At 37.7% G+C, this 11,534-nt stretch overlaps 1 protein-coding gene across 4 annotated transcripts in view; it reads right to left on the bottom strand.

Annotated features, from left to right (window-relative positions):
• Window positions 1-11,534, bottom strand: part of CDK6 (cyclin dependent kinase 6) — a 235,550-nt gene that overhangs the window by 64,750 nt on the left and 159,266 nt on the right. For all 4 annotated transcript variants that reach the window (XM_023226729.2, XM_023226733.2, XM_023226731.2 and 1 more), the window contains exon 5: window positions 2,476-2,585. In XM_023226729.2, coding sequence (XP_023082497.1) covers window positions 2,476-2,585 — 110 coding nt within the window. The remainder of the gene's footprint in view (window positions 1-2,475; window positions 2,586-11,534) is intronic.

The raw sequence follows: 11,534 nt of genomic DNA, 5'->3' as shown, positions 1-11,534 counted from the left end.
GTACTTTCTTATGTGCACATCTGAAGTGCCAAAGGATCTCTACCCAATGTCTCACTTTTCCAGCAAACTGAAGCAGACTGTTGCCACTATCATCAAAGGAGCTCTCTCCTGAGCCTCCAATATTTGAGTCCCACTTCTCAGTCCTAATGCTGAGACGGAGAGATAAGTATCCCTCTAGTCTTGGATTGGAACACAGAATGAATTTTCCCGTAGAAGAAAAAATTTTGATGAATTAGCACAATGGGTGTTTTGTATATGTTCCAGGTCGTAGAGGATTCTGCAAACTAGGCTTGGAATCCAATGACCACTTATCACTTCAGTGGAAAATGTTTTTAACGCTTTAAAATAAAATTTGTTCCACAAATGGAGATTGCCTATACTTAAACATACAGCAAATTCCTTAGTAGTGAATACTTAATTCTACATATCTCAAGTTTTATTTTTCTTTTAACATCTTAAAAAAATTGACTTTTATCATCAATCATGACTAGTTTCCAAGTCTGTAATTGTTGAAGGACTCTGTCTTTACAGTTGAGACTATACTAGACACATAAAGATAATTTCAATAAGCATTTCTCTAATCAACTCTTGGCAGTACTGAGTTATTCCTGGGATGAAGGAGAATGACTGTCTTAACTCCTACTCTGCTCTACTGACAGTAAATTATTCTTGGTTCTAACTATAAGCCTTTAACCCGATGTCTTCCACACTTGTTGGATGAAAATAATTGCTGAAGGTACTTTTAAAAATAAGAATTCCTGGCCCCAGCCCAGTAATGAATCAGAATCTCAAGGGAGAGGCCTGGGAGCCAGACTTTTAAAGACTGCCCATCCCTGGTGATACTGTCATCCAACCCAGGGGTTCTTATCCTGGAGGTTGTATTAGGATCGGAGAACTTGTTAAAATGCAGGTTGCTGGATCCCAGCCCAAGAACTACTGAACCAATAGGTCTGGGGTGGAGCTTGAGAATTTGCATTTCCAGCAAGGTGCCTGGTGATACTGAGGTTCCGGGTCCAGGGACCACACTTTCAAAATCACTAATTGAGCCTGTTTGGCAAACACTGCAGCTGAATTCAATGTTACTTTTTCCCTCCTCTCCTTGGGAAAAAAGCAATGCTGGAACAGAACTTGCAAGACTTCCTTTGGACTCATATCTTTGCTACTTCTTAGCTGCCTAATGTTAGACAAATAAATGTACCACTCCATCTCAGTTTGCTCTTATTGGTAGGACTAAGAAAGGTAGCATAAAGGAAGAGGTTTGACGCTATACTTGGCACATGGTACGGCTGCATTAAACATCTGTTTACTCTGATCTCCTTGCCATGATCTCCCATCTTATGAGCCACAGATGAATTTGCTGAGTACTAGCAATAGTTCCAAAAATCTGTTACATGAATAAAACTTTGTTTGGTTAAAACCAACCAAACAACAAGCAAGCAATGGTTGACCAGTTCTTTTCCTTGTGAGCTACCATGGAGCTACATTTTAAAGATACAATGGGAATATACTATTTCCTAACTCACCTAACTCATTTTTCCCCATGGAAATAAAAATAGAAAAGAAAAAGAGATTAGATTTTGACTAGGTTCTCTGTTTAATTTAGACTAGGCTGAACTTAGTTCCCAGGTATGGATTATTTTCCTGGCAGATATTTATTATATTGTTTGGCTATTTCTTGTGACCTGAAAATCAAACAATCGAATCACATGCTCTCTCAGAGGGAAGTTGGAGGGCATCTAGCCTATGCACCAACTCTATAAATGCTGCTGAAACATCACCAATGTGTGGAGGTCCAGCCTCTTCTTAGACACACAATGAGAACTCACTATTTTCACAAACCCCAATCCACTCTTCAGATAACTGTCTGATCATTAGATTTTTACCCCTTCTAACAAAAATCTTTCTGTTTGTAATTTCTGTATCCTTAGTCCTGTTTCTGTCCTCTATAGTGCCTGAATATGTCTAATCTCTCCTGTACATGGTAGCATTTAAAGTGCCCTGAAGTTGCACTGACATCCCCATTGCTTATTCTTTTTCAGCCTAAATACTGTTTTTTTTTCAACTATTCTCACAATCAAAATTCCATTAAAAAAGTTTTCATATACTTAACAGTCTTGGTTCTCCTTCTATGGAAAAAGTCCACTTTGAGGATATTTCTTCACTAAAAAAATGCCGAAATATGTGTTATTTTCACCATGTCCTATCATCACCAATAAAACAATGTAAATTATAAGAACAGTGGGGTGTTCCTTCCCAGGCAGAGTTTCCAGAAGCTGCAAGCTACAGTCATATAAAACAACACTGTAAGCACTGAGAAGACAAACTTTTAGGACAGGCTTGCAAGTGGTAGCCTGCGGCAGATGGATCTGGCCATCATGACCCCTAATGACAGAAATGCCATACTGCCACTTAAATTCACAAAGATCCACAGTCTCTTTTCAAGGAAAGCAGAGTGAAACAAAATGTATTTCTTACTTTCTACGAAACATTTCTGCAAATATGCAGCCAACACTCCATAGATCCACGGGGGTGGCGTAGCTGGACTGGAGCAAGACTTCGGGAGCTCTGTACCACAGTGTGACGACCTGCAATGGCAAGCGGATCCGAGTGTTACTGACGAAGGTGGTTGTGGGCTTAGACTCCTCAGTAAACCTGGTGGTTTAATGACAAGATGTAGTTCAGAAAGAATTGCTATAAATCATATAAGGATGCTGTGATAGAAGCAATAAGTAAATAGGACTCATCACTGACGGGCCAGGAAATTACATCTTCCTCACCAACTGGGTTCCCAACCTCCAACTCTATGTCTAACTAGGATGGCATAATAACATGAGTTTCAGAAAGCAAAGATCAAAAAAAATTTTTTTTAACTTAGAAACTGTTTTTTTTCCCCCCCTTAAGGGGCCTTTAAAAAATAATGCATGGAAAACAGGTGATGGCAACAATTATAGCTCAATCCCCAGGTCAGCATTATTGGCAAATTGGAAGATGATAGAGTGGTGTAATGGATTTTGGACTTTGGAGACTCAGAAACGGGGAGGGTAGAGAAAGGGATGAAGGAGAAAAAACTACATACTGGGTAAAATGTACACTACTTGGGTGATGGGGGCACTAAAATCTCAGACTTCATCACTATACAATTCAGCCACGTAACCCAAAACCACTTGTACCCCACAAGCTGTATACACACACACACACACACACACACACAAAGATGGTGCCAGGGCTGCTGGATATAACTGCAGTCCCAGACAATGTCACACAGAGCAGAACTGCCAGCTGAGTCCGGTCAACTGACAAGATTATGAGTGATAATAAAATGACCCCTCTAAGTCTTTAGGTGATTATATGGCAACATCAAATTGGAAAAATATTCTTGAGAGGTTCCCCCTCTATATCTCATCTAACATATTTTGCTTTGAATTCACAAATGGGTCAAGTTTTGTTTAAGTAATACTGGTTGATATCTAATGGAGGGATGGCTGTGATATAATAGAAATAAAAAACAAAACACAAAACTGACAATACCAAAACAATGTTACTCAAGTTATCATTTGGCCCCAACATATCTTTCTATCAATGCCACCTCCCACAGTACATCAATGCATCACCTCCCATAGAACTTCCATAGCCTTTATATCCTAGTCACATCTATACTGCACCACTGGTTCTTAACCCTGCCTGTTCATCAAAATCCCCATGGGGTTTTAGAAAAACTTAGGTGTATAGGTCTTATCTTGTGCCACTGAATTAGACTTTCTGTGGGCTGAACTTTCAGGTTGGAGTTTTCCTCTTTCCTTCCTTCCTCCTCCTCCTCCTTTTTTTTTTCTTTTTGAGACGGAGTCTTGCTCTGTTGCCCAGGCTGGAGTGCAGTGGCACGATCTTGGTTCACTGCAACCTCCGCCTCCTAGGTTCAAGCAATTCTCCTGCCTCAGCCTCCTGAGTAGCTGGGACTACAGGCGCACGCCGCCACATCCAGCTAATTTTTTTTTGTCTTTTAGTAGAGATGGGGTTTCACCATGTTGCCCAGGCTGGTCTTGAACTCCTGAGCTCAGGCAATTCGCCTGCCTCAGCCTCCCAAAGTGCTAAAATTACAGGCATGAGCCACTGTGCCTAGTCCTTTCTTATTTTTTTTTAAGTTCTTCAAGTAACCCTCACCTTTGGCTATGTTTGAACACCACTAGATTACGCAAGCATAGTCTACCGCTCTTGTCTCCATGCTTTTGTTTATATAATTTTCCTAGCCTGGGCAACTCTTTTTTCTCCTCTCCACATGTGTAAATTTCACCTATCCTACAAGGCCTAGCCTAGATGCCAGCACCACCCTGAACTTGCTGCTATCTGAAAATCATACCTTGTAACATAGCTCATAACATGGTTTGTTCCTGAGGACATGGCCCTGCCTTAATCTATGTTTATATCTGTAAATGCCTATCACAGTACTGTAAACACAACAATAAGGGTTTAACACCTATTAAATCAATCCTTTTAAGGCAGTCATTGCTAGAAAGATAACTGGGCAAAATTCAAAGACCAGTCATTCCCAAAAGAGAAGGTATTGTTTTTGCTAAGAAACGAGTGTCCAATACTGGGGTCTAGCTTTAGTTACATGACTTGTTTCTGCATTATTAATATTTCTAGCTGGAGGAACACTTCTTTGCTTCCCTGACACACTGTAAATAAAACTGCAGGTGCAAACTGTCCATAAGGTTCCACTTGAGTGGTTGACAGAAATACACAGATATCATGAGGGCACACACTTATCTTTCTACCTCAATTCAAAATAAAGTCTAGCAACACAGGAAGAAAAGTTGAATCTGAATACAGCCTTATTTTAAGCTGTTCTAAGGAAAATACTCTTTCTTTCTTTTTTCTTTTCAGACAGGGTCTTGCTCTGTTGCTGAGATGGGAATGCAATGGTGCGATCTTGGCTCACTGCAACCTCCGCCTCCCAGGCTTAAGCGAGTCTCGTGTCTCAGCCTCCCAGGTAGCTAGGACTACAGGCACATGCCACCACACTTGGCTAATATTTTTGTATTTTTTGTAGAGATGGGGTTTCACCATGTTGGCCAGGCTGGTCACAAACTCCTGACCTCAGGTGATCTGCCCACCTCGGCCTCCCAGAATGCTGGGATTATAGGTGTGAGCCAATGTGCTCAGCAAGAAACTGGTTTCTGATTGATCACCCATCCTAAGAAACTTTAGTAAGGCTGTCTTCATTTTCAATACTTTAGTCAGTTATACCTATTATGATAAATAAATGTATAGACAGTCAAAATCATACTAACAATATTGATATGTTGGGGAAATTCCCTCTATTCCTTTTAAAATTTAGTTACCACTCAAAATGTAGAATGAATTTTTATCAAATGCTTTTTAAAATGTCTATTAATAATGACCATATGATCATTTGCCTTTCTTTTATTAAAGACATACTAGTTACATTAACAGATTTCCCAATATAGTACCATCCTTGACTTCTTGGAATAAATCATTTCTGATTGTGTATTATTCTTTTAAGACACTCTGAAATTCTATTTGCTAATATCTACTTAGCATATTGACATATTCATAAATGAGGCTGATCTGTAGTTTTTTGTGTTAATTTTTCATGTTTTGTTATCAGGGATATTCAAGCTTCCAATTTTTACTATATTCTGGAATAGTACAAATAACAGAATAATAATCAGTTCTTACGAGGGTCAATCTCGCTCATAGAGCTGTCTGGATCTTTGCTAGCAGTGTGTCTTAACGGTCTTTTGAATTTCTTCTTGGTAATTAGTCTGCTCAGCTTTCAACCTCTTTAGAAGCCAATTTTGGTAATGAAAAAGGATTTTCCTACAAACATTCTTAATCTAGATTTAAAAATGTATTCACTTAAATTTGAACACAGTATTTCTTATAATTATTTTAATTTCATCTGTTTCCTTGGTTTACTGATTTTCTCTTTCTTAAAGTTGTAAATTTTTGTTTTCTCTTTATATCTGTTAGGTTTATCAAAAGTTTAGCCATATCATTTATTTAAAAAAACGGATACAATTTTATTTCCATTTTGGAAGGATTATTGTTTTATTTTATAATTTGTTGATTTCTATTTTTATGTTTTAAAATTTTCTCCTCCTAATTTCTTGTTGTTTTTGGGCTTTTTTTTTTTTTTTGAGTTAAAATTTAGCTCATTTCTTTTCAATTTTAAATAATAAAAAAATGCTAACCATATATTTGTAAACTTTTCTCACTTTTGCTCATCTTTAAATACCATGTAATTTATCTTTAATTTAGAAGTGTTTTAAAATGTCCATATGGTCAGGTTATTTATGGCTACCTTTTAATGGTTGAATTTCTACTTTTATTGAATTGCAATGAGAGACTATAATCTGTACAATTTCTACTTGTTAGGATTTATTATTGTTTTCTTTACAATGATGTATATACTTGGTTTTTGTTCTGGGTGTGAAATGCAAGTACTCTCTTTTAAGTGTAAAGTTCTTTATTGATAAGAATTTGTCTTATATAAATCCTTACTTAATTTATGGTAACAAAAATATTATTAAAATACCAAAAATTGAGATTATGGTAGACATGACATAAAATAAATACATAATTCATAGTAATTCAGTCACAAAATAAGATGGAAAAAGAAGTCCATTCATACTAGTAACAAAAAAATGTAACACACTGAGGAATTACAAGAAATTTACAAGGTCCCTTTTAAGAAAATGATATACTATTGTTGAAGGACATAAAGTAAAAATAAATAAATGGTGATACAGACATGGCTAAGATGGGAAAAGGCCACATTATAAAGATAAGAGTCATCCCTGCATTAACATAAAAATTTAGGACAGTCCAGTGATTTTGGGGAGAAATTTAACTTTGACAATAAAGAGCCTTTGTTAGGATAATGCTTAAGAAGAGACAAAAATAGTTTGAGAAATAGGAATAAGGGGCATTTTCTCTTTGACACCAAAATATACTCTAAGGCATGGTAAGTAGCAAGTAAAATCGTAGGTGCTAAAAGATCAAGAAAACAAAATGTCCAGAAAGAGACCGATATATTTATGGGGCTTAAAATCCTTATAGGTGGCCAAATTTCAGTTTAGTGGGGAAAAAAAAATACTTCGACACTTGAAAGCAAGCCAGCTGAGGTGGCCAGTGCCTTTAGACCCATCTACTCAGGAGGCTGCGATGAGATCACTTGAGCCTAGGAGTCTGAGTCCAGCCTGGGCAACATAGGGACACCCCTGTCTCTAAAAAAAAAAAATTTTTTTTGAAATTGGAAGCAAGACAAGTGGCCATTAATTTGGAAGACAATAAGTTTGGCCTCTTTATGTAGATAAAATTTCTTTTAAAATTTCATATGGATAAAATATAAAAAAAAAATTCATGGAACATCTAAATGTATGAAGTAGAATTAGAAAAATGTACTAAAAGAAAACAGCAGAGGACCTTGGGATGTGAAGGACTTTTTCACCATGATGGGAAATCTAGAAACCTTAGATGAAGAGTCACAGATCCAGCTATTTAAAACTGAAACCCTCTTCAGCAAAAAACACTATATATAAAGGCTGGGAGAAAACACATACAAAGTCAAATAATAACTATTCATATTCCATAAAGCACTTGCACAAATCAGTAAGAAATAAAACCATACAACAGAAAAACAGATGAAAGATATAAAAAGGCAATTCACAAAGAAAAAACTATCAAAGATAACCTCGTTAAAGAAAGGTGGAAAGAAGGCTGGGTGCGGTGGCTTACGCCTGTAATTATAGCACTTTGGGAGGCCAACGTGGGTGGATCACGAGGTCTGGAGAGCGAGACCATCCTGGCTAATACAGTGAAACCCTGTCTCTACTAAAAATACAAAAATTAGCCTGGCTTGGTGGCGGGCGTCTGCAGTCCCAGCTACATGGGAGGCTGAGGCAGAAGAATGGCGTGAACCTGGGAGGCGGAACTTGTAGTGAGTCGAGATCGCACCACTGCATTCCAGCCTGGGTGACAGAGTGAGACTCCGTCTCAAAAGAAAAAAAAAAAAAAAAGGAAGAAAGGAAAGAAACAGAAAGAAACCCATTATAATAAAGAGGTATCATTTTTTGCCTGATTTGCAGGAATGAACAGAATGACACTGTTCAGGGTTGGCCATCATATCAAAAAACTAACTGCAATTTGGGCTGGTCTTGGTGGCTCATGCCTGTAATCCCAGCGCCTTGGGAGGCCAAGGCGAGAGAACTGCTTGAGTCGAGGAGTTGGAGATCAGCCTGGGCAACATAGTAAAACCTTGTCTCTACGAAAAAAAAAATTAAAAAATTAGCCAAGTGTGGTGGTGCATGCCTGAAGTTCCAGCTACTCAATATTGACATGGGAGGATTGCTTGAGCCTGGGAGGTCGAGGCTGCAGTGAGCCATGATCATGCCACTATACTCCAACTGGGGTAACAGAGCGAGACTCTGTCTCAAGTAAGTAAACAAACTAACAAACAAAAACACAAACAACAAACCCTAAACCCCTGCAAATTGACACAGCCTTTTTAGAAGACAAAATGACAGTATCTATACAATTAATAGTGTACACACCCCCACCCAGAGTTATACTTATGGAAATTTATCTTATAATTATTCAGTAGTCAAAAAGAATAAGATAGTTCCCATCTTGTTCATTCCTGTTCACATAGAAAAGATGTCCATGATACAGTAAGTTAATAAATAAGTTTCGGAACTGTGTGAAATACATTCCAATTTCTGTTAAAAGGTTTTGTGTGGGTAGATTATATGTCTACGAAAAATGAAAATAGAAAAATGCCTGTAAGGACACACAGACATCAAACTTTAAATGGGTAATTGCCACAAAAACATGGCAGCAGGGAGGGTGGAAGGTGGAAAGGAAAAGAGATGCTGGATGGTTATTTCAGGGACATGAGTTAGTCAGTTGCTGTCAGTAAGCACTTGTTACGGCTGGGAAAATTGAATTTCAGAGAGGCTGAGTAATTTGGGCAGAGTGATTAGCTGAGATTTGGAAGAACTGGGATTCTTACCAGGACCGTATGATTTCAACTCTGTGCCCCTTCTGCAATTTGTAACATAGCATCTTCAACTCAGCCCTCCAAACATCCACAAAATAAGGAGCAAAGATACAGGTTGTAATTAAAAAACCAACGGGAAACAATTTTAAATTTACTTTGAAATATCTTAATGTAAAAATTTATAACCGCTTACAAATCTCAAAAGCTCAGCTGTCCTTTAGGGTTAAATGATTTCCCTAAAAATTGTTTAAGAAAAAGGGTTTCTGGCCGGGCGCGGTGGCTCATGCCTGTAATCCCAGCACTTTGGGAGGCCGAGGCAGGCAGACCACAAGGTCAGGCGATTGAGACCATTCTGGCTAACATGGTGAAACCCCGTTTCTACTAAAAATATAAAATAATTAGCCAGGCCTGGTGGCCGACGCTTGTAGTCCCAGCTACTGGGGAGCCTGAGGCAGGAGAATGGCGTGAACCTGGGAGGTGGTACTTGCAGTGAGCTGAGATCGTGCCACTGCACTCCAGTCTGGGTGACAGAGACTCTGTCTCAAAAAAGAAAAGAAAAAAGAAAAGTGTTTCTATTACTTTCCAGTGCTCTATATGATATAATATCTACTCATCACTTCACATTTAATAACTTCAATGAAAGCTAAAATTTATATATCTCATTTTTATTTGTAAGATTTTGCTCTAGTCTGTGTAAATCATTGTAACAAAGTGAGACAGAAATTAGACTAGGTTTATGCTGACACTCTATTTTAAACCATCAACATCTGTCTAAAGAGACATCATTTTTGGTTCAATCTTTGAGGAATTCAATTTCAAAAGAAGTATGAATTGTTCAAGACTAGTTAATTTCTAGTTAATTCTCCAATAAAACAACCCCATCAATGACCCGGGCCTACATTTAAAAATAACAAACTACTGGGCTGGATGTGGTGGCTCATGCCTGTAATCCCAGCACTTTGGGAGGCTGAGGCAGGCGGATCACTTGAGGTCAGGAGTTCAAGACCAGCTTGGGAAGCATGGCGAAACCGTCTCTACTAAAAATAAAAAAAAATAGCTGGGTGTGGTGGCGCACACCTGTAATCCCTGCTAATAGGGAGGCTGAGGCAGGAGAATTGCTTGAACCTTGGAGGTGGAGGTTGCAGTGAGATCATATCCCTTTAGTCTGGCTGAAAAGCAAGACTCTGTCTCAAAAAAAAAGGAAAACAAACTACTATATTTTGCAATAGATATAAAAGAATAGCATTTTCTAATAGTTGTTTCCTGGTTTATATAATATTATTCTATATATCAAGAGAGCATCCCCAGTTTTAATTTGTTAATTTACTTGGCTGTTCTATAATCTCTGAACCAGAGTCTTTCGATTCCTACATTAAGTCATTGTAATTTTAATTATCTCAAATTATGACAACTTCTGTAATTTCACAGGATTTAAAATATCTACAGCAATTAAATCTGGATCCAAGTTTTCGAGAACAAATTGCAACAAATTTTCCTGACAGTAAAATATAAATTCCCTTTGCTTAGATATTATTATACTTCTGTGCCTCTAAAAACTTCTGATGGAAGATTGCCGAACTTAAATCCAGTTTAACTCATGCATGAGCAGAAGCTTTTTATTTGAAAGCTTTATAAAGAATGAATAGTATCAATATAATTGTTTCAAGGTTTTAGTGTATGAAAGTTCTCAAGAATATAATCAATTCTACCAGAAGTTCACTATGCTTAATAACTCTAAATATCCTTAAAAACAAAATGTAATGGTAAATTTAAATTTTAAAACATGTTGAGGAAAACAATGAGTGCAATATATAAAGATCAATATTTAGAAATCCATAATAAAAGTCGCCACTAATGGTAACAATGCAGTTGTCCAGTAAGCAAAGACAATAGGAATTATGGACAGAGTTTGGTGATTGGAGCCAGCTGGAACCAAAGCAAATACGATGTTTATTACAATCATTACACGTATTAACAACCTCTAGAGGTGCTGAATGGATGTGGCAACAGGACAGGGAGCGGAAGGCAGGGGGGAGTTCAAGGATATTTACACAAGTGGATGTATCTGTTCAAACTTCTTTGATCTCTATTCACATTTTTTTGAACCAGTTCAATAATAGTATAAGAAAAAGTACAGCCAAGGCCAACTCTGACTTAAAATACATTTCAGAGTAAACTGCTCTCACTTGATGTTATATTTAACAATCTTTTATCATGTAACCTTTCACCAAGGTCTTGAAAAAACTAGATGTTATCTGATTCATCCTCATTATATGGCCACAATGGCAGAAAAGCATGGTATGAACACTGTGCTGGATATCTTCTTTTTGTTGCTCCAGAGACTCTCTGCCCCAGAAGTGGACCTATATGTGCCATATGCCTCCAGTTTCTTATTGGCTTTGGCCAATGGGAAGACTCAGCAGGAATTCAGAGAGAAGGAGAAGCATGAGGTCAGGATCCTCAACTCTTTGATTTTCCTCCCAGCAAAGCTGTCTAGAGCTTTGTGATTGCCATC

The sequence above is a fragment of the Piliocolobus tephrosceles genome, chromosome 8, assembly GCF_002776525.5.
Source record: "Piliocolobus tephrosceles isolate RC106 chromosome 8, ASM277652v3, whole genome shotgun sequence".
Lineage (NCBI taxonomy): Eukaryota > Metazoa > Chordata > Mammalia > Primates > Cercopithecidae > Piliocolobus > Piliocolobus tephrosceles.
This window is presented reverse-complemented; position numbering and strand designations above follow the sequence as displayed.